We start from the raw sequence: 23,995 nt of genomic DNA on the forward strand, positions 1-23,995 counted from the left end.
TGTTCGGATCCCTTCCATTTTTATTCAAAAGGTGTTTGATTGCTGCCCACCTTTTTTTTAAAAAAAAATATGAAAAAATTACTACCTTCTATAAAAAATTCACTAATTGATCTTAAAATTTTAAAAAATACATTAAAACGTTTCTAGCGTTTTAAAAATCTATTAATAGTTTCTCTAGTCATTTTAGCCATTAAGTATTATAAAAAATATAAAATATTTTTAATATAAAGGAATTAATTAGTATAGTTTTTAAAAATTTAAAAAATCAATTAATAAGTTTTTGAAAATGACAGAGGTTAAATAGTAAAATAATTAATGATTAAAATTAATAAAGAAATTAACTATTAAATTTTTTAAAATATTAAAATATTTTAATATTTTTTTAAAATTAAAAGATAAACTACTGAATTTTTTTATAAGTAGTAATTTTTTCAAAACAGTATGTATCATTGGTTGCAGATTTTGAATAGATGCAGAAGGGGAGTAGTAGAACATGCATACCTATATATACACACTATCTAATTTAATAAAATAGTCTAGAAATTAGTTTATTTTTTATTTAAAATCAAATATACAAATATATATACTGTAAAAATTTTACTCATGAACGCTACAAATCAAATTTACTGTTCACTTATCTTTAATATTGGGCACATGGATTATTAAGATTTTTTTTTTTACTTTTCAAATTTTCATTTAGAAAGAGCGAGCATTTTCAAAAAAATAAACTACACTTCTAGAAAGTATTTGGACTTTTATTATTTTTATTTTTGACTATTAGCATAATATTATTAAAAAATGTTTTTAGTATTTTTTTAACGGGAAGCTATAATATTATATTAATATATGAACCTATCATATTTTAGATAAAATTCTTTTACTTGCATGTAAGAATTTTCCATGATAATAGTAGAAACTGAAGAATCATACCAGGTGATGGCTTTAAGAGCCGAATTCGCCCCCCCATCGATGAGCTCATATCACCATCATCATCAAAATCTTCATATCCCTTGAAAGGAAAGTGAAGGATCTGCGAGATTATGTGGTTGAATTGTGGGGTTTATGGAGAGGAGGATGTGATTGCTATTTCAATATGTTGTAGGTATTGCTTGGAGATCAAATGAATGAGAACTCATCCTAGTTGTGGAGGAACTTCAAACGCGATTAACTCCTGTAGATCTCATTCTCCATGGCCATGGAGATGGGAAAAATTATCCTAGTGGGTTAAATGACGTTGAAGTTGGTGAAGAGGAAGCCCCCGTTTCATTAAAATTTTTTTCCCCTCCCGATATGAGCTGATATTTATTTGATCAAGAAAGAAGAAAGAGCTCTTTTGTTCTGATTTTCTGTTATGTTCTTTGATTATGTAGAAGAACAAAGACGACAGAATTGTTTGCGCAAGTCGTCATCACGTGCTATTTTTTTTTATTTGTTCTTAATGAGTTTTAAGGATGAAATGGCCATTTGGAGATCTTTCTCCCTCTTCTTAGTAACAGATAGATTTTCTTTTGCCTTCTATGTTTCAGTCCTTAGGCACTAGACCTTTTTCTTTGCGGCTTAGTTTATATATATATATACTTTTTCTTACTTGGGATTTATTTTGGTTGGGTATTTAGGTTTCATGGGCTCCCCCATATTGATGGGAGGACCATGGATATTGCAACTGCCGACCTGTAATTTTCAATTCAATGTGTTCCAGCTTAGTTGGGATCACATTGAACTCCATAGCTGCATTTGATCCACTACATTTTTAGTCTTGCCTGTCTGTTTTTACCTAACAACGTTGCTAATGGTCCAACAAATGAGAGGTGGGAATTGTTTAGAGCTTTTAAAAAAATCAACTACCAATTGCATTTCTTTTTTTTTTTTAGCCTCAATTTGAAGTGGAGTTGTAAAGCCCAGTAGCCCACCATGAACCTTTTTTTTTAATTGATTTTGATTAAAATTGAATGTTTAAATTCAAGTATTTTGATTTTATCAAATTAAAAAAAATATATTATTTAATAGGAATGAGGGGACTATTTCAATTTGATGTGAAGACTAAACTTTTAAACTTTAAAAATAATTTTCTTTTTAAAAAAAAAAAACAGTTCTTCTGATTTTGACATAACTGAGAAATGAAAAATTAATTTACTGTACAAATAACTGGAGGCCTAATGAAAGTTGGTTCCTACAAATCCTCGTACTGACGTAGACAGGCAAGTAAACGCCAACTACAGTTTGTGTCATTATAAGGTCTTAGGAAAAAAAAACTCTAATTGAGCACTCAACTAATTGGATTGGTTTCTCCACTAAAATACATTGATTAACATAGTGTCCGGTTAAATTTTATCTTATAAAATTATAAATTTATTTAAATTTTAAATGAAATTTATTTAAAATAATTTTTATTATTTGATATCACACAACTTAAAAGTAGAATTCAATTAAATTTCACATAGTTTATTTTTTTTTCTAAACTATTTTTAAAAATAAAATAAAAAAATTCTACTCTATTCAGACATTTTATATTTAATAAATTTATAATAATTTAAACAAAAACATAAACCTGTTAAAAATATTTCATCCAATTTAGTTAATAAATTAAAAAAAAAACTATTTTGTTTATAAATGATAAGGGTTAAACCCTAGATTTTATTAAAGCAAAAGGTCAATGGCTTGAATTATGAGGGAATAAATTGACAAATCAACCTCCCTGCTGGATTTTATTCGAATGAGGATCAATATTATTCATATTTTCTATTCCCATACATTCACACATGGTTTACAGAAACTGAAATTGAAAGAGTACATGATAGTTGAGTCGGTTTCAAAAGCCTGACATGAAAATTACTGCCACTCCACCCAGTCACCAGACCTAAAAATTATATAATTAATTTATATATTAATATAATATAAAAAATAAATAAATAATTAAAAAATTAATAAAAATTATAAGACAAATAAGTAATTAATATCCCTGTATTGCAGAGAAATTAGAATGCTCCATTCTTATATTGGTTTCGTCATTTAAGGATCCAGCCTGTCTACCTGCCAGCATTTAATTGCACAGTCAAAGTTCATCATTAATTATTGCTTTTTATATAGATTCTATTCGACAACCGTATTTAAAATTTATATTAAATTAAAATATTATTTTTTATTATTTAATAATTACTGTTTTATATTGGTATTTAATAATTAAATTAATAAATATTAAAAAACTGTTCACAATCACTAATTTTATATTTTTTTATAATTATATTTTTTTATTGTTTTATAAATTTAAAATATTTATTTATATTATTTATTATTATTATTATTTTATGTTTAATAATTAATTCAATATTTATTTTATACTGACCAAACGACTAAAAATTAATATTTAACTGCTATTGAAATAATTAATAACTACACAAAAATCATAACTTGTTTGAACATGTTTTTTTTTTCAGTTTTTTTTATATATCAATTAAAAACTGAGGCAATTTTATAACATTATATTTTCTGTTACCGAAAAAAGACATATTTTTAAGTCTGATTTTTTTCAAAATTTATTAATTTATCTTTATTTTAAAGTGATTTTATTAAAATTTATAAAACTGATTTTTTTATTTTTTTATAAAAATTATAAATCAATTTAATTTAATCTTAATTAGAGAGACTAAATTAATAATAAGTGTATTTAAAATTATAAAAATTAAATAATATGTATAATTAAAATTATATAGACTAAATAATATAAATATTTAAAGTGGTTAATGAATTTTTAATAAAATAATTAAAAAATTAAATTTTATAAAATATATAAATATTTAATTATATATATATATATATATATATATATATATATATATATATATATATATTCATTAAAGTGAGGGTTATGATGCTCTCAATAATTATTTTTCATATATATAAGGTTTATCAGAGCATCCTATTTGATCTGAATTTTTCAAAATCAAATCTTTCTCTTTCTCAATATAATATAATATCAGGGTCGGAGCAAGTAAGGGGCATAGTCAGCCATGCCCCCAAACCAAATTATTATTATTATTTTTTATATTTCTGTTGACTCTAAAAGACCAATTAAAACATTTTTTATATATATTTTTATGGGTTTTTTTATATACTTTTGTAGCTGAATTAACTTCTATTTAACTTAATTAATCTATTTCTACTAAAAGAAGAATAAAAATCATATGTAAATAAAATAAAATATTTTACTCACTGTTGATTAGACTCATTACTCATTCATATTAAAAGAGAAATTGCTGATAAATTTTGTATAAAATCTATTATAAATGATTTTTATGATCTTAAAGATCTTAAAAAAGATAGTATTTAGGTGAGCAGTATTCAGTTCAAACTGAAAAAATCGATCGAATCAAATCGATTTAAAATTTTAGTTTGATTTTTTATACATTTCAGTTCGGTTCGGTTTTTAATTTCAGAAATTTTAGTTATTTCAGTTCGGTTCAGTTTTGATTAGAAAAAAACCGAAAAAACCGAACCGATTAGTAATAATAATATATTTTTTCAATAATATAGAGAAATTAAATCATATTAAGATTAAAATGTTTTAATTAAATTTTAAAATATTAAAAATAAAGTGTAAAAATAAAAAAAATTATTAAAAATTGAAACCGATTAAACCGAACTGAATCAAACCGAATCAGACCGATTCGATTCGATTCGGTTTTTGACCAAAATCAATTCGATTTTTATAAATACTAAAATTTCGATTTTCAATTTATTCAGTTCGGTTCGATTTTAAATCGAACTGACTGAATGCTCACCCTAAATATTTCGCTTTGTTAGATTTTCATTTTTAACTTTGATTAGATTTTTTTTTTTAATTCATAGTGAAATTAGAATTTGATTTTTATTTTAATATTAATAAATAATCAATATATTTTTTTAATTTATTTTTAATAATTTTACTCTTTGAAGTATTTATATAATTAACAAGGGAGAATTTAAAAGAAAATTAAAAGAAAGTTTTGAGTTGTACGCAGATGATGGGACGCAGAATGTTTAGACAGTAGGAAGTCAACACAAGCCGTGCGGCTGGCAAAATTTGCTAATTAACCACTAGTGGTTTGACTTTGACAAAACACTTTTTATGGAAACATGACGGTCAACCTTAATATCAAATATATATAGTTACTAGTTAAAATAATAGTTTTACATTATTTATTTTACGTTATCAGGCTAAAGGCCGGCAAAATCGGTTTAATTTGATTTATATATGGAATTGAAATTGATTTAATTTATAATTATTAAAAAAGTATTATACTTTTTTTAATTTTAATATAATTTTATAGTAATTATAATTTTATATGATTCAGTTAGAGTTTTAACTAAATATTATTAAATAAAGAAATACAATATTTAAAATATATACATTTATATAATATAAAAATAAAATAATATTATATTTAAATAAATTGAACCAAAATAAATTAAATTTCCGATTCAAACCGACTGTAGTTCCAGCTCGAAGCTAGTGTGTATCTCCCTTTTTTGTTTTTTTAAATTTATTTCTTTTCTCTTTAAATAGAATAAAAATAAACGTTTTCAACCACAATCAAATTTCTTACATTTTAATAAAACGCTTAATTTGATTTAAGAGACCGATGCGTGAACAGAAGTATGTGAAATGAAAGGAGTATATAACCAACACATGCTATTCTCTGGGTGATTGATTATAAAATGAAGTGGTGATAATAATATAGTATGACAAATTAATAAGGAATTGACACATAAATAAATATAATTATTTTTTAAATAAAAAAATGTATTGCAATTACAGTTTTTAAAATTTATTATTAATATTTATATAATTAACTATTTTACATGATTATCAAGAACGACACTTGTAAATTTAATATGATAGTAAATATATCTGAGTAAATATGAGAGATTTCATATTTTATTCTTTTAATTTTTAATTTTTATTTAAAAATATATATATAATTTATCAAGGGCAAACGAAAAATTGAAGGTCAAATTTTAATTTATCATTTATACATTAATTAATAAAATTTAATTTAAGTAAATTTTAAAAATAAATTTAATTGATGGAAAAAAATTAAAATTATTTAAAGAAAAGTTAAGCGTGAAGAAATTGATGGATCGTAGCTATTAAGTTTTTTCTTTTACTTTTTAATAAAAAATTTTCATTTATTGTCAGGAATTTTTTAAAAAAATATTTATATAATCAAAATTAGGTATTCAAATTTTTAAATTTGAGAATTGGAATAATTTTATATTCAATAAAAATTGAATATTTAGATTTTTAAGTTTAACCATTAAATTAAATTTAAAACAATTATTGTTGAAATTTATTAAATCTTATTTTTTAATGGGAGACCAATTTTTATACTAATTTTTTTTTAATAAAATATAAAATTAAGTTTTTAAAAAAATTGAAAATTTGGAGGGACTATGGGAACCTAATGCCTATGTGGGTTCCCCCTGTATTTTATAATTTCTCCAGTCGACGAGGCTGTTTCCTCACGAAACATAAACAAGGGAAAACCAAAAGGACACCTCCCCATGCCCATACTTACCCCCTGCAAATCATCATTATGGGTTTGGCAAAAAGTTTAGTTCCTTCAACTTTATTTTAATGGATTTTGGGTTGCATGTGTAATTACAGTTTTAATAAAGTCAATAATGTTTTTTTTTTCTCCTTTTGCCAGAGGGTTAAGTCATTCAGAATTTTTTTTTTCGAAAGTCAATCTTGAACGGATCATTAGACTTTTTATAAATAAAATTTATTTTCATTATATTTTCAAAATTTTATTAATATGAGAGTCAAATTTTAAATAACTTAAGAGATTCCACTATATTTTACCACTCCGACTCATAGCTGACATGCGAAAGTAACAGAAAGAAATTGAAAATAGCAAGGGTATTTTCCCTTTAATTCTGAAAAGGGATGAGTTTAATGAAAAAAAAAAAAATGTTACATAATTATTTAAAAGAAATGATTGTTGTTATCATTTTTGTTGTTGTAATTGAGCCTGAGAGTTGAGGAAGGAGGGTAAAAATTAGGTAAAGAGCCATCCACTACTCGAATGGAACAAGAACACGAAACCCGAAGAACACGGCAGACCACAGGCTGTAAACTATTAATAACATCACCCTCAATTTTTTTTTTTCCTTCCTCTTTTCCTAAACCTTATTTTTATTCCCCAACGGTAAAATTTGCGTCACAGTTACATTATTCATCCAATAAGAGAAAATATTCACTTCGCCAACTAGTACCACTGCTTGTCTTAGATTGTAGCACACTTGTGCATCTTCTCAATTAAAAGCATTGACAGAAAGTCATTAATATCCTGTGGTTTGTTGCCGTACGTGCAAGATCTATCGTAGGATATGAGGGCCCTACTGTCATTTTCCTTACAATCAAATTCAAAGTCAAGGTGGGCACTTGATTAAAGAAAAAAAAAAGGAAAATTACAGTGATGCACGAGAGACATAATGCCAAAAATATAAACATCCTTACACAGGGACGAGGCTAAGTGTTGTCACACCATAAACATATGAATCTAGTCAATCTGCTAATATTGGGAGGATGGAAGTGTAGGAACTGTAACCCAATATTACCATCTATCGCTAAATTAACTAACCTGTTTGATTAGCCTCGTGATAACAATCAGCCATCTGTATCTGTCAAGAGCGTGCTAACAAAACAATGCATAATCAAAACAATCTAAGAATTAATTTCTACCACCAACTTTTTCATCCACCATCTCATGCAATCTTTAAAAGTGCAAAAAAGCTCGGCATGCAATGAGTTGGAAAATCCCACCTTAGCAACAGGACCTTATCCAATAACCACGCAAATCTAAAAGGCCTATTTCTTTGTATTTCAGCACTATTATTGTTAATTTATTTTTCACTTTTTACTATATATTATATAATGATAATAATAATACTACTAAAATCTAACTGAGTGAGATTGTCATTAAGTTTTTTAAATATTAGTCAGTTAATATATTTTTAAAAATATAAAATTAATTAGTTAATTTTATTGTATATGACGGATTAAATAATAATTTTTTAAATCAAGATCATTTCCCTCTTCCGTCATCATATATCATCAATAAAAAAAGATCCTCAAAATTTTTATTTGTCTTTTTCTCTAGTCTTTTACGTTTTACCATTTTCTTATTACATTATAATCTTAAATGACGTTAATAATACCCTTTTAGCACCCGCCATATAACGCGCAGATTCTCCGAACCCAAAACAAAACGCCAATGACGAAATCTCACTAACTCTCTGTTTTCTTTGGCTTCCTCTGAGGCTGGCAAGCGAGAAAGTGAATGTTGAAAAATGCCGGAGGTTGGTTTTCAGGAGCTCAGCTCCTCCAGATCGGGTTTGAGAGTTCGCGATACTAGTCCTGACTCCGTGATTTTCACTCTGGAGTCCAATTTTAGTCTCTTCTCTTCTGCTTCTGCCAGCGTTGATCGCTGCTCTTTTGCTTCCGATGCTTATGACCGTGACTCTCTCGCGTCCGAAATTTCTTTGGTAATTAATCTCGCTACAATGTTAAAGAACTTCGATATGAAATTGAACTGTTTTTTCGCTTGATTTTTGCCCCTTGCATGCCATTTTTTATGTTGAGCAGATCATATATCAAGTAAACGAACTGGCATTTCTGTTTTGTGTATATGTTCTGGAGGATCTGATGTTATTGTTGGTGTGGTTGATTCCATTTTCATTATATGAATTAAAAATGGTTCTATTTGTAGGATGATTGAAGTGTATTCTGTTTGAGAAAATTTTGACTGATGTTTTGATGCAGCATTTGGCAGCACATGAAGCTCCTTCTTGTGGAGGCGTTGGTGGTAGTGAGCTCCACGAAACTGCGAGTGGTCCAGATCGAGATCGAGATCCAAACAAACTCATCACTGTATACAGCAACACAAAGCACGCTCCCGCTCCCTCTCGTCTCTTCAGAAAAGGTGAAAAGGCGAAAGGTACAGCTAACGTGAGATTTTATCTTTCCGAATAATTTTTTTAAAATGTACTTTTTAAAAAAAGAAAAGAAAAGAAAAACGAAAACTGAGATCCTAAATTTCAAATTTGCTCGCTCCCTTACTATTGACTTCCACTATAAGCAGTTCAAAAAGAAGAGAGCAAAGCTACTACAGAAGTAGAAGACGATATCCGTCTCTTAGATTCAGCGAGAAGCTCATTCTCTCTTGCTCTTAAAGGTAATAAATCTGTACTATCAGAGCAAAATTTTAAGTTTGGACTGTAAGCTAAAAATCTCTGTATCGGTTAATTGTTTATATAGAGTGTCAGGAGAGGAGATCCAGATCTGAAGCAATTTCGAAGAAGCCAGACAGGCGGAGACCTGCTTCGCTGGATCTGAACAATGTTATTGCTACCTCATCGCCGCGTTTGGGTGCCATGAAAAAGAGCTCGATTTCTTCTCGCAGGTCCGGTACGTTTCCTAGCCCTGGAACACCTAATTATTGCCACGCTAGTGTTGAAATGCAGAAGGGTTGGAGTTCCGAGAGAGTGCCATTACATAATGTTAATAGGCGCCAAGTAAATGCTGCATTATTGCCTTTCAATAATGGAAGGACGTTGCCATCGAAATGGGAAGATGCTGAGAGGTGGATATTTAGTCCTGTGTCTGGAGATGGTGCTCTGAAAACGTCAGTTCAACACTCTCACCGGAGGCCAAAGTCGAAGAGTGGACCGCTTGGGCCTCCTGGAATTGCGTATTACTCGTTGTATTCGCCTGCTATACCAGTATTTGAAGGGGGTAATACGAGAAATTTCGTTGCAGGCTCTCCTTTTTCGGCTGGTGTTATTGCAGCGGATGGATTGTCTATTCGGTCTAATGGCCCTGGTTTGGCCTTTCCTGCAAGGACAGAGCGTTGCATGGCCCGTTCAGTTAGTGTGCATGGATGCTCCGAGGGGCTGGCCCAGTCCTCTTTGCCATCCCAAGGTAAAAGTTCATCTCCTCCAGTCTTTCTCATTTCCTTCCACCTAGTGTTCTTGAATTTGATTGAGCTCTTTCTTTCTTGATCTGTTGCATGAAACACTGAATTGGTACCTTTATATTACATGTTGGAAAAATTTCTGTTTGAATCATATTATATTGATACGAAGAAATTGCCTCTAGTTCTCAGCACGTAGAATCAGACAGATGATAAAATGCACAGGTGTTGAACAACCACCCAGTCTTGTTTAAATTTGTATCTCATGGTTTCGCAGAAAAAACAAAGTTTTTTTGTTAAGCACCAGGATTTTGGCGGCTCAATAAGAGTGTTTGAGCATGAAGAAAGGGAGGGGAAAGTGGTAGAGAAACGGGAGAAGGAAGGAGGAAGAAAAGAAAGAGAAGAAGATGGGGAGAGAGAATAGAACAAGGAGAGGGAGAGAGAGAATTTAATTCTTGTATTAGGGATCGATTCCCCATATTTTCCTAATCTAAAGCTTGTTACAACTCGATTACAAATTTGATTACTTCACTAACAGCCGTATATCAGAAAGTAACTAATTCCCTTGCTCCCTACCTTCACTATAACAATATTACCAATGAAGTTTAGGAAGGAATTCAGCAACCGATAGTCTTTCAATGGCACCCCAAATCTTCTCTCAAGAACTTCCAGGAGATTGGGACAAGAGTAATACTACTATCATTTTGACTTCAGGATTTCTAATTGATTTTGAACTCCTCAAATTTCCAGCAAAGCACAATTTTACAATTTCAGATATCTTGTCTATTTTCTTTTTGGATCTCAACAACATTTCCATCTTGAATTAGTGTCCTGATTCACCTCCATTGCCGGGCGCAATATTAGTATTATGCTGTCCTCTTGAATTGAAGATTTCTGATTTGTAGCAGCCCGTCTTGATCCACACCAAACTGGTCCAAAGAATTCGAAATTGGCCTGTTTTTTATGTCCATTAACTTTCTTTTCCCATTTTAAACAAACGCTATCAGATTGTAAGACGGTTTTGATCCATATTCTTATTTGGGGTGAGAATTGCAATTTAGTTCCAAGATTTGGTTCTTCTCCTTATTTGGTAGAAGTTAGAGCTTGGAAGATCAGTAGGCATTGAGATCTTTGTGCATTTCTCCTATTTTTATGGCAATTATTTCAATTATTTTATCCTCAGGCCCCTCTCTTCAAACATAAATTTCTAGAATAGAAGCCCTTATTATTTCCATAAGTTGATCAAACATTTGATCGAATCTCCCAGGAGAATGATCCATCTTTTTCTTATTTCTTTAATCTTGCTGAAACTATGCCCGTGTTAAAGGAAAATGGGAAAAAAATAGACGAGATATAGTGGATAGTAGGAAAGAATAAGAATACTTAACAATCCAGATAAGAGCGTTAACCAAGAAAAGGGAAGAAAATTTTAGAAGAGAAAGAGATATTCAAAGAGGAGGTCAGGAAGAGAGTGAAACTAAATTAGAGAGCAAGAAGCATACTTGATCATGCCTGCTTTGACACTAAGTGTGAAGCCCCAGGCAACACATCCCGCATCCGCCACAACTAGAAAATATAAAGGGTTTATTTGTCACACGGGCCTTAGATAGTTAGCTCAAAGGTTACTGGATAACTTAGTATTTGAACAGCAAGAAAGAGAAGGAGAATGAGCGAAAGTGGGAGAGAAAGGAGAAAAGGAAGGAGAGAGAGAGTTTGTGAAGATGGAATATTATCAGCGATTCCCCATCTCTTCTTTTGTTGTTGGTTTTGTACAATTAATTTCCTAATCTAAAGCTTGTTACAACTTTGTTACAAAATGTTTACTTCAACAGAGTAAATAATTCTTTTGCTTGTGACCTTCACTGTCACAGCATTTTACAACTGGATGGATACCATCATGGACATCCAAAAAAAAAGCCTAATCTTTGCTTCTTACACATATAATCTCATTAAAGAATCGCGATTAATAATTCCTTTGCTTGCTAGACTTCACTGTCACAACATTTTACAATTTGGTTATACCACCATGGACATCCAAAAAATCCTAATATTTGCTTCTCAGTTCTCACACAATTTGGTTATATAATCTCATAAGAATCACAAATTTTCTTTTCCAAATGAATCTCTTTCATCACTCCATTTTGTTCCACCTACGTTGTTGTTGTTGGAAGTTGATATGTTTCTGCTAGTGCCAAATGTTCATTGTTTCTGATCTTGGATTGTTACTCGGGGATCAAATATACAGATGAGAAACTTGGTGGAGTGAAGGATGCAGCAACTGATATATCTTCTGCAGTTTCAAGAAGGGACATGGCAACCCAAATGAGTCCTGAGCATAGCAACCATTCGCCAAGAAGTGGGAGGGCGTCATTCTCTGCCTCCACGCCTTCTGCACTAGCTATTGTGGAATTGCAGAGTATGCATTCCTCTAACTCAGAAGTCAGGGATGTGCAGGTTGATGAAAGGGTTACTGTCACAAGATGGACTAAGAAACATAGGGCTCGCAACCAGCGGAAGAGCTCAGAAATTATTGATGATTGGAGAAAGAAATCTGTTGATGCTGGACCCTCAGGTTGGGATGTTTCAGAGGTTGCAAAGAGCATTTCAAAGTAAGTTTTTATTTTTTGTTTTTTCACAATTCCTTTTTAGTTGTGTCAGGTTATGAGATGATAATGTAGATAACCTTTTGAAGTTAGCACTGCCACTGAAACTCCAATTCTAAAAACTCTGAGGAATAGATTTCTATCTTGACTAAAAATCCCCTAGGTCAAAAACCAGAATTTATGTATGTTTTCTCTTATTTGAACTCAGATTTTCTCTAGAAAAGCTATATTGGGTCTGGGTGATCACATTGCTCCAAAGAATGAAAGAAGTGAGTCCAAAAATTTAATTGTTGAACTGGCTATTTGTTAAATTTGGGCTCATCCTAGAAATTTACTCATAGAATGTGCATATGAACTATGGCAGTATTTGTTAGGCAATTATAAAAAAACTTATTCGACAAACATTTTGCTCAGAGGTGTGAGGTTCGTTCTCCTTTGCTTGCATGCTTGCTGCTGCTGCTGCTGCTGCTACTGCTGCTACTATCATTTTGCTAATCCCCGTATTCCTTGTTAAATAGTTACAAACATCTCCTGGTTATTTTACCTTGCAATTCTAGCCCCAAAATGTAGATGGTCCAACAGAATTGCTATGTTTGTCCCAGGTATTTAATAACTGATGAAATAATGATACATTAAAGGACTTATATATGTTACAAGGACAAAACTTTATCAAAGGATTACATATCAACATAATCTTTGTTTCCTTCCAGGGCCAAAAGGGAGGAAGCCAGAATCAATGCATGGGAGAATCTGCAGAAGGCAAAAGCTGAGGCAGAAATAAGGAAACTAGAGGTTCTTTTTTTTTTCCCCCTGCATGTTTCTCACACAATTTAAGTAACTCACAGGACATCTTCATCTTATATTCAATCTTGGGTGGTATGAACTACTAATTAAGTACCTCAATAACCATAGTTACTAGTATTTCACTTCTTTTTATTTGTAAACTTCACCATGCTTTAACACTAGTGCTCGACTTTAAGGAAGTGATAGCCTTAGGAAAGTTTACGTCATTGTCAGTCAATTGGATGGCCATGGCACAAAATGCAGTACAATTGGTAGATTTATATAGAAATTTCACTTTAAGGTTAATCATCTTTAACAATAGCCAAGGATTGGATAAAGAACTTAAGCATTGAATGTAACATCTTGATCCAAAATCTTAGACTTTGTGTGTGTGGAAAAATAGTGTTTTATCAAGTTTCTATACTGGAATTATGGTTCTGAGGCTCCTAGCTAGGTCTTAAATTGTTTGTTGAATGCTGATTTAATAGGGGTAACTTTTGTGAGATGGTAAGGAAACAATCAATTTTCTGGTAGTAAATAGAAGGGGATATGGAAAGTTTCATGATTGCCAACTAAGGTTTATCTAAAAAAAAGCATGCCACCGACTGTCTATCTTGACTTTAGATTGATATGTTCCTAGCTGTAGGCAATAGTTTTTGGTTCTGTATATTGTAAAATCAGAGACTCGCCTTTTTCTTATTTTGGAATTTACCAACTTAAAATGCTTTTCAGGTGAAACTCGAAAAAAAGAGATCATCATCTATGGATAAAATTATGAACAAGCTTAGATCAGCTCAGAAGAAAGCCCAAGAAATGAGAACCTCAGTATTATCCAACCAGGCACGCCAAGTTTCCAGGACTTCCCACAAGGTTATATCATTCCGTAGAACTCGTCAAATGGGGTCCTTGAGTGGTTGCTTCACATGCCATGCTTTCTAGTATCTCATTTTGCCACATATCACGGTGCTTTAATCAGCTTAACATGCCCGGTAACATCTTGGAATTCCGTCCTTGTTCAAGAAATCTATCATTACTTTTTTCTGGCAGATGTTTACTATTGATTTCTTGGTTGACATTGACATGTCCTAACATACCATTTACTATCTAATTTTGATGTTAGGTGAATTGTTCAATTTCAACCTATATTTATGGGGAATATTCAATTTAATCCATTTTAAACTTTTTTGTTCAATAGCTCAAAGTTTCAATTGAAGCTTAATTTGGTCCAAACATGAAAAATTTTACGCTAAATTTCTTGATTTATCCCTAAAATAAGGAAACATATTTTCTTAAGTTTTGCACAAAATTTGTTGATTTAGCCTAAAAATCAATAAGAATGATTTCTTGATTTCTTGACTTTAGGCTAAATTGAGTTTAAATTGAAACTTTTGAGCTAGTTTGAACAAAAAGTTCAAAATAAACTAAATTGAACATATCTCTTAAATACATTGGTGAAATTGAACAGTAAGTCTTCTATATAATGTTGGAAAAATCAGAATTACAAATATCTGAACGGTATTTCATACTCAATCGCCTAAATGGAAATACACTGCTCCTATTTTTTATGAGTGGACTCTTGAACTCTATTAGGAAATTGGTTCTAAATCATCTTAAGGCAAACATATTATCAGATAAAACTTGGGTTCACAAAAATGATATGCAATGTATTAAAGTTGTGCATTTTCCCACAGAACAGAAAAATCTTAAACCGCTTTTGATTCTGGTCGCATGTTATGTAACCCGGTGAAGGTTTTAGATTCCTGGTCATGTTGAAGTGGAATTCCACCTGCAGCACAAGGTATTGTACAGATGCAGACAACTATTACGTAGACACTAATCTGGTGTCAGTGCAGTTTGGCAAGTTCCATTCAGATTTCAGTTAAGCGGCAAGATTCTTGGTTGCAGTGTTCCTGGCTCCAACGTATCTAGAAATTTGACTGATAAGTATTGTGTATTTGTGTGTATGTATATCCACATGTACGTTTTCATAAAGACATTTTTGCCTTGCAGTTTGAAATGTCATTTACTTGGCTTACATCCAATGGTTAAGTTACTATTTAGCCCTGTATTTTGATAGTAATCACTTCATCCTTTTATTTTTTGAAAAATAGATTAAGAAGTTTATCAATTTTGCTTTTATAAAAAATTGATGGTATTGAAGTTAAAAAAAAATCTATCCAAATTTAATAAAAAATAATTGCTTATGAAAATCTCCAATTAAATAATTAGAAAAATAAATAATTAAATAAAAAGGAGATTTTGATTAAAAGTAAAATTAAAGTAAAAGATTAAGACAATTAAAAATAATAATAATCAAGTAAAAATCAAATAATTAGTTTAAGAGAAAATCAATATTGAAAAATATGATCCGTTTCAATTTTAAGAGTTGATTATTAAAATAAAATTATATTTATTTATTTCAATAAATTGATTTTAGTTACAGAAACTCTCCTTACAACTAATCTCTAAGTAAATTAATTCAAAATTTTTTGCTAATTAATTATAGTAAATAAATAATTCAAAAAATATCCATTGAATTTTATTTATTAATTGTCTTAAAAATTAAATAGACTCAATTTTCACCAACCAAATCGTATAAAAAATTTAAGTCACATTATATAATTTTTTAGTCAGCTACACTAATCATTGCCTTTTCTTAAAAATGTAATTAATTATGGACTCAAACATTCAGGTTAACAATATATTATCTTGCTAATATAAATAACGAGCTCTTTTGACCAATTAACAAAATAATAATAAGAACTAAAATTATATAAATATTAAAAAAATAAAATTTTAAAATTAAGTTTAAATCTCATAAGTTTTGAAAAAACTAAAATTTTAATTTATTTTTAATTAGGACAAAAGAACTTAGCCATTCATAGCTGTTGAAAGCACAAAAAGTATAAATAAGACTCGACCAAAATAGAAGATTACTAAAATATAAAGGGGATTTATTTCAAAACCCTAAAATAAACTTAATCCAAAATCTCTTTTTTAAAGAGTTAAAATAAGAGTATCTTTATAAAATAGCCTTTTAATTTATTTCCTAATGAGGCGATTGCTTTTTAAACTTGGAGAGGAGAATCCCGCAAGTTTTGGCTTGAATTTTGCTCTTTAAATGAGAGAATTTTAATTTTGCCACGTCAGACATAATTCTGCTGATGTTTAGAGTCTTATCCAAAGTTGTGGTCCAGGGTTTAGGCAAGGTTTGGTCATATCAGTTCAGAAAACAAATTTACTCAAATCTCCAAGTGAAGGTTATTCTCAGCAACCTTGAAACAGAACTGATTACATTAGAAATTTTAATTAATAACGTTTGGTTAAGATAAAATTTAGAGAAATAAAATGTTAGAAATCGAAATCTCTTATTAAATTCTCAAATATTGAAAAGTGTCTCAAACAATCAAGAAAATATTATTTTTATTATTAAAAATCCTAATATGAAAAATTATGAAAAAATATAAAAAATAATTAAAATGTATAATTGACTATTTAAACAATGAAATTTTACTCCGAACTTTGTAACAGACATACGGTTCTTGTCACATTTTTGAAAGTCGTGTATCTCGAAATTCTCTTTTTAAAAAACTATCGTGGACCTCCAACGGACGTCGACAGTAAAAATTATGCCCGGTTCAAATATGCTATAAAATCTAAAACTAATTGCTCCGCATCAAATCTCTTTCAGTTTAGATTTATTTACCAAAATTTCAGTATCTTCTGATTTCTCACAAAACATCAAAATATATAAAAATAAATAAAGATTTCATTCAATAATTACCAAGTATAAACTAAAACATATACTCAACCTATGCTTTATCGAATTTTTTACACCTAAACCACAAACATAGAAATAATTTGGACTATCAACTTCATTCTTACACTAATAGCCTATACAATTTAGCCACCAAGACTCTTAAATTGAAGCATTACAGTATATCAATATGCATTCAGTTGATTTCCTTAAGAGTTTTATTGCGAACAGTAATTCAACAATGTCTTTTACATAAGTAAGAGAGCACAATCATTCACACAAGCACACAAATTTCAACTTGCATCTAATGGAGTGATCATTAGGACTTGCCCTTACCTTTTCATAGTTAGTTTAAAATTGATTTTTCTCATTAAGAGACCAAGTGTCCTTTTATTCATTTATTTATTTTTTATTTAAAATGTCACCAACATTTTGACGTAAAAGTACATATTCGTGATAACCATCCCGATTACTTAGTTGGTCATAATCTCAAGTGACTACTAGTTCTACTCATAGTAACTTGATCGTTGTGAAGCAAATTTATTTTGTGCTCTTTTGCCTTTATTTTTTTATTTGCAAAACTGTCTTGGATATTTAATCTCCTTACAAGGAAATAATAAAAATAGGATAAAATACATGGCTTGGATGGGTCCCAATTACACTTCGCAAAATGCTCTCATCATGCAATCATAAATTGAAGTTGGCTTATCTCAGTTATATTTCAAGACCACCATCCAAGCTACCAAAAACAATAAAAAACTTAAAATAGCCATTTTTGTAAATGCTGACTCACCGTAGGTGATTCAATCTAAACTTCAAAAGTGAGTACACCAATGAGGATATGAAAATAATGTTGATTGTTTAATTATTATGCTTTGACTAAAAAAACCAATTTAACTTCTAAGGATAATATATGAAAGTGTGTATTTGTGTAAAAATACTAACAAGTACAAATGCAGAGTATATAGCATGTGTGTGCACTCAACCCTCCCCATACTTAGCCTAATTGTTGCCCTCAATAAAATAAAAAATAGAAAATAAGTAAGAAGGGTGGAAAAGTCACACTCCCTTGGGCAAAGTTGCAGTCCAGGCTCAGGGTTGCTGCATGTAACCAGGGATAAAGTGGTCCAGGAGAAGCTGAAACATGCCTTCCATGTATTACATATGGGTTTCCAACTTGACCATACGAGCAGGCTGTCAGGGGCAGGTCTTGCGCGAGAGGGGCGGCAGCCTCAATTGGTGCCTCTTTAAGTGTTGGAGAAGCTGGTCGGCCACGGCAAAAGACACACTTATTGCGCGTCTTTCGTTAACATAAACATGTAAAATATGTGATGTAGGCAGATAAATTTTGTCATTCTTTTTTTTCTCCATCCTTCAATAGCATGTGAATAATAATAATAATGTTTATTCACACAGACCAAGTGGCTATAACAGCTTATAAATAAAAGAATAAATGTGCAATTATATTTTTTAGTTTTAATTTTTTTAAAAATTATAAGATTAAAAAATAAATGGTGTTTATTTGATATTAATAAAATTTATTCTTCCTATTCTAATTTATCACTTCAATTTTACTTTCTCTTATAACGTTGAAATTTTACTTTATACTTTCTTCTTATGTTATTCCAATTACTTTTTCAAAATTATTTTATCTATTTTAATATTAAAATAAATTAGCTAAATAATATAATATAACAATTGGGTAAAATTATACATTTGACTAAATTTCTTGTTTAAGAGTTGGTTTGTTTTTCAAAGCTACTGTATCCTTCAACGAGCCAAAAGATGAGGCCATAGAATTCAACATTGCCAACTCTTGAGGAGCATGCAGCTAACATGTGTTATTAATCTTGGTGAAGCTGTAGTTGAGGCAAGGATCCCAATCGGGTAGAATTGTCGTAATCTTGTGGAGTATGAGCGGATAGTCCTGGAATTGCCAAGCCAATTATCCTAAACACTCTCATAAACCACCCTTCTATATAGCTTTGGCCTTTCAAGCAAGGGATGATAAAACTCCTAATTAGCTCCCACATAGCATTCAAGTTCTTAGGTATGACCCAAAACAAATTGAAGTAGTTCTTGTTCGGCTCTTCCCACAAAACCTGTAACGTCAACCCAATTAGCCACATGCATGCATTCATCACTTGTTAACGGCTTAATTATTGCAAAGTGAACAAAAATTATGGGATAAAGGGAATATCAACTAAGTAGAATAATTATCAACCCACTAAATACTTTTTATTTGCATGTAATAATATAATTGATGGGGAATATTACCTCATCATGTCTTATGTGTATTCTATAATTTAATCAAATAGTGGGGTGTAGAAGAGAGAGAACTAACCTTCCCTTGATACAAGCTATTGTAGTAAAGGCAAGGACCAAAGTGCTTATAAAAGAGAGTTGAATCATCGTACGGCAATCTAGGCACCATATCATTGCAATAAACATATCTCAAATATCTCACATCATTCTCTTTCAACTTATCTTCCATGAAACTCCCAAACTCTCTGTCCCCAACTCTTGGCTGTCCAAATGTGTAGACACCTTCCATTCTATCCAGCAACCAAGCCTCCTTGTGTATAGCTAAAACACCCACAAACAATATTGCCAGAGCTCCACCTAAGCTGTGCCCTGTCACTATAAACTTAGCCTTCTCATTCTTGCTCAATATATCCCTCAGCAATCTTCTGATCTCGTAGTATGCATATAAATGGTCCTTGTTCGGTTCAATTTCAGTTGGCCAGCCATTTTTCTGTAGGCCTAGGGCGTGCATAAATCCACGGTGGATCTTACCCATGCCTTGAAGCTCGTACCAGGAGAAATCAACATCTGTGCACCATGCATATGCGTCAAATGGATTGGTGCCTCTAAATGCCACCACTATAAGATTCAGATCAGTGTTTTCAAGCATGAAGGCTTGCGTCGAGTGTAGCTTCTGGTGCTCTGTCAAGCATAATTCATAATAATAACGTTCAAACTATTAGTATTCGTAATATGTTGTTTTGGCTTTGGGATGATTAAGCAATTAAAAGAAGCTTTACCAATTTTTTATATTTTTATTTTTCATCAATTTCTCTTCAAATATAGAATTTATCTGAAGGAATTTGGATCCGAATCCCCCATAGGAATCAACTTGGATCCATATTACTTCATAATTTATTTAGTAAATAAATTTTAAAAAAATGAAAATATGCAACTGTTGCCTAGTGATTGTACAACTTGATTTTATTGAAAAGAAATATGTATATATATACACAAAACAGAAGAGTTACAAGGACGGAATTAGGAGAATTTTAAACGGCTGTCATTGACCTATAACTACAATTAAAATACACAAGACAACTGTTTCCACAGCTTCCTTATATCTATTGTTATAGTAGAGCAAATACAGTGGAAAGAATCAAATACCAATAGTACTTCAATAAAAAACAAAATGCTGAATATTCAAAGCTTATCTAGCCTACTGTTTCAGGTTCTCCATGGAAATAGAATTCTCATGCTATATATATAAATATATATATATATATATTCTGTCTCAATTTGATTTGAGGAATTTCTTACTCACATCTGAGAATTACTTGTGTTTGCAGTTGTTAGACTATAACTATTTTTTATATTAAATAATAGCAATAACATTACTAATTAAGCTACGGAATCTATTTTTTTAAATAAGTTCAAACAGTGGGAAGTTCAGCAATCATTTTCATATGTATTCTAATAACTTCCTTGGAAACTCTTTATTCAACTATTGTTTGTAAAAGCTAATGGCCATTTTCAGTGGAAGAACTAAACTTGAGGTGAAGTTTCACCTAACAGGTAAGTCAAACTTGGTGAATTATCCTCTACGAAAACAGAGATTCACACATCTCTTAGCAAGGGTTAATCTCAGTAACCTGATTCGTAATTAATTAAGATGAATTTTTACTATAGATTCATATGGATTTTTCAATTAAAATTAAAAACGAAAAACCATAGGAAAGCACAAGTTCTTGATTAGTTCTTACCATTCCAGAAGTTGTAAAACCCCAAGAATTTCATCTGCATGAAAAAGAGAGAAAAAGAAAAGCCATCACTCAACTGATATGAATTCATGCAATGAAGGACATATAATTTACTTATTTGAAAAGACATTATATACATATTTGTAATAATTTATGAGGCAACGTGTAATGCAACTTACATTCCAGTGATCTGTGATGATGGATTTGATGAAGGCTTCATTCTCATATGACAATTTGGCAGCCATCAAAGCAAGAGATGATTTATATTTTCTGTGACCAGCTCTTATACTCCTATCCATTTCTACTCTGCTGTCAAGATTTCCCACCAGCGACGTGAACCTCGCCGATAATCTGTCTGGCCACGCGACATCTCCTGCATTGAATCACAACGAGCATTTTGTTTAACCCTTTTCAAAGTCCTTGTACTGCATGAAAATGCATGGTCCTAGCTCATTCATTTCCCCATATTTATATACCTTTCAAAGATTTCAGGATCAGCCTGAAAAGCCCACCGTTGATCGACACAAGATTCAACCACGTCTCTATTGCATGCCCTATATGAGCCATGGGATTTCTGCAATAGAGAAGGAACTTTTGAGCAACAACGGAGATGAAAATAAGCCATCGATGACTGAAATCTCTCAGCCTTTGCTCTTCTGGGCACTCCACAAATCTTCTGCTTTTTACATCAGAAGAAATTAGGAGATAAATCAGTTCGAAAAAGCTTGCTTCCTCTGGATCAAGCAACAACTTATTGTCACAGAAATCTTCACCAGCTTCAGAGCTACCACCTGCCATGGCTTGCAAGCAATACGAAGAAATGATGGTGTATTAGGTTTAGGTTGGTATTGCAAAATATAAACTTCTCTTGCAAATCTAGCAAAGGTACATCTCTTTGTCATGTTTTATAAGTATAGAAAGATGGCCAACGTTTGTGTCCTGTCATGGAAAAGGACTGGTTTGGGAGAGAAGACCAAGTGAGGGATGATGTTTTCTCTGGTGGGTGGCTTTCGCCGATTGTTCTAAATCAAAGGCTGGCGTGGACAATTCAAGAATCAATATATTTAGCTGTCCTTATAAGCAAAATGAGCAAGTAATCAAATGAATGAATATGATTTATTTTAATTAAATTAGATATCTTTTAATATTATTTCATCTTCCTAAATAAAATTTTAATTAATAGCAAATTTTTATGAAAAAGTCAATTTTTAATCAGATTGAAACAAATAAACTTAATTAATTGGCCCTTCGCACTACTTAAAAAATGGCCAAATCTTGCCTTGTGTACAAAGAAATTGACTTGACTTAATTAATAATTAATTATAATCGATTTTGTCAATTTAACAATCAATGATCTGGTAATTTAAAGGAGTGATTAAAACAATTAATAATGAATTCCAAGAAATTCCAATGTTGGATTTTGGCTTATTACAAGAAATTCCAATGTCGTAATCTTTAATTGAAAATGGAAGTCGTTTTCAGAATTTAACATTTAATGCTAATCCAACATCATCTCTTTAATTATGCTCATGTTATTCAATTTGTAGTCATCCTGTTTATCAATTTTAAAATATTATCAATGCTTCAAGATCTCCTTTCCTACTCACTCTCAAAAAATAAAATTTCAGAGGAAGAACAGCCCTTATCAACTTTTTAGATCTGTCACAGTTTCTAATATATAAATAGCACTTTTTCTTAATTATTATTTTTATAATTTTATTAATAATATTAAATTTATAATCATCATTACTAAAATGAGTTATATTTATTATTTTTATAAATTATAATTTTTATTTTAGTTTAGTTTATAAATTTCGATTTCAATTAAGTTTGATTTTATTAAGTAAAGGTCCTTGGGCTCGTCTATTCATGAATTTCCACTGGGGAAGAACACAGCCAGATTGTCTCTGAAGGACTCGGTGGGCTAAAGTTCTTTTGGCCCAAATAAAACAATTTCTCGGCTCTGAAATTTTTCAAATCATGTGGCTAATTAACGGGTTTTATTAAAAGAAACTTCTTGTATTGTACATGACGACGAATTTGATAGCCGGTGGGTATTGAACTGTATATTCTCGAAAAGAAGTTTCAGTGATTTGTGAGAAAAACTGAGGAAGGTACACGATACACCCCACCTTTCAAATGGGACAAGAAGAGGAAAAAGAATGATAAGCTAAAAAGATTAGATAGATTGTGCATCTATCTTCTAGAAACCCATCACCCAAAATCTAATCAAATGGGACATTCATGTATGAGAAAGAAAGAATAATATTGGGTGAAAAGATTAGATTTCTTTTTGATTATTTTTGTTGGTTCCCACTCAAAATCCAATCAAACCAACCAACCCACCAGCCAGCAAAGCAACATATTTCAATGTCTTTATCTTGTTTTTAATCATTCACTCTTTTTTTTTTTAGATTCTCCATATCTTATTTTTTCATAACTTTCTCATTGATATTCCATCACATCAACCTACTGAACCTTTATTTAGCTTTCACTATTCCTCCCTCGTTACCAACCACTAATGACATCTCTAAGTATAGATCAATGAGCGGAGGATGGATGATTACTAGATTAATCCTCTTCGATATTATTTATTTTGTAAGAAAAAAATTTAATAAATTACTGTAATTTTATATATAATTTTATTTATTATAAAAAAATATAAATAAATATTTTTTATTTTAAATAATAAATTTTTAATCCCAAACATTGAGTAAATGATTTGTCTGAGGAAATACATTGCATTTTGATGCAGAGGTGAAGTAAAAGGTATGCCCTTTATTTGTAGAACAAGGGGGCAATCCATCTCTTTAGCAGAATTCCCTCAGTATTTGGATGTCGGAACCCTAGTGGGAAGCTTCACATGGATGTTCTCATAGCTTCTTATATATATAT

The 23,995-nt window shown here is 30.7% G+C and overlaps 2 protein-coding genes across 8 annotated transcripts; one reads left to right on the forward strand and one right to left on the reverse strand.

Moving 5' to 3' along the window:
- Positions 1-8,222: 8,222 nt before the first annotated feature.
- On the forward strand, positions 8,223-15,407 carry LOC110614322. 7 transcript variants are annotated; one of them, XR_002487766.2, is made up of 8 exons: positions 8,223-8,526; positions 8,804-8,978; positions 9,123-9,215; positions 9,299-9,961; positions 12,199-12,562; positions 13,267-13,348; positions 14,072-14,328; positions 15,031-15,407. XR_002487766.2 is itself a non-coding variant. In XM_043956990.1 (8 exons), exons 1-8 carry the CDS (start codon positions 8,332-8,334, stop codon positions 14,276-14,278), a joined length of 1,428 nt encoding a protein of 475 aa, XP_043812925.1. In that variant the 5' UTR covers positions 8,224-8,331; the 3' UTR covers positions 14,279-15,407. The 7 variants fall into 7 exon arrangements, 3 of the variants coding, with proteins under 3 accessions (XP_021611526.1, XP_043812924.1, XP_043812925.1); XR_002487767.2 differs by having other exon boundaries at positions 15,036-15,407; XR_002487769.2 differs by having other exon boundaries at positions 15,089-15,407.
- A 3,365-nt stretch (positions 15,408-18,772) lies between these two features.
- Positions 18,773-22,154, reverse strand: LOC110615116 (triacylglycerol lipase OBL1). The gene is made up of 5 exons (XM_021756828.2): positions 21,577-22,154; positions 21,280-21,473; positions 21,104-21,137; positions 19,441-20,042; positions 18,773-19,198 (listed from the first exon to the last, which is right to left on the reverse strand). The coding sequence occupies exons 1-5, from the start codon at positions 21,896-21,898 to the stop codon at positions 18,941-18,943; spliced, it is 1,410 nt and encodes a 469-aa protein (XP_021612520.1). The 5' UTR covers positions 21,899-22,154; the 3' UTR covers positions 18,773-18,940.
- Between the last annotated feature and the right edge of the window lie 1,841 nt (positions 22,155-23,995).

The sequence above is a fragment of the Manihot esculenta genome, chromosome 5 (assembly GCF_001659605.2).
Source record: "Manihot esculenta cultivar AM560-2 chromosome 5, M.esculenta_v8, whole genome shotgun sequence".
NCBI lineage: Eukaryota > Viridiplantae > Streptophyta > Magnoliopsida > Malpighiales > Euphorbiaceae > Manihot > Manihot esculenta.

Excerpts from the sequence above, each read along its gene's own strand:
- LOC110615116 (XM_021756828.2), bottom strand. The coding sequence starts at position 21,898 with ATGGCAGGTGGTAGCTCTGAAGCTGGTGAAGATTTCTGTGACAATAAG. Across the intron at positions 21,474-21,576 it reads GATCCTGAAATCTTTGAAAG|GAGATGTCGCGTGGCCAGAC; the intron begins GTATATAAATAT and ends GATTCAATGCAG. Across the intron at positions 20,043-21,103 it reads GTTTTACAACTTCTGGAATG|AGCACCAGAAGCTACACTCG; the intron begins GTAAGAACTAAT and ends TATGCTTGACAG.
- LOC110614322 (XM_021755834.2), top strand. The coding sequence starts at position 8,332 with ATGCCGGAGGTTGGTTTTCAGGAGCTCAGCTCCTCCAGATCGGGTTTG. Across the intron at positions 8,979-9,122 it reads AAAAGGTGAAAAGGCGAAAG|TTCAAAAAGAAGAGAGCAAA; the intron begins GTACAGCTAACG and ends CACTATAAGCAG. Across the intron at positions 13,349-14,071 it reads CAGAAATAAGGAAACTAGAG|GTGAAACTCGAAAAAAAGAG; the intron begins GTTCTTTTTTTT and ends AATGCTTTTCAG.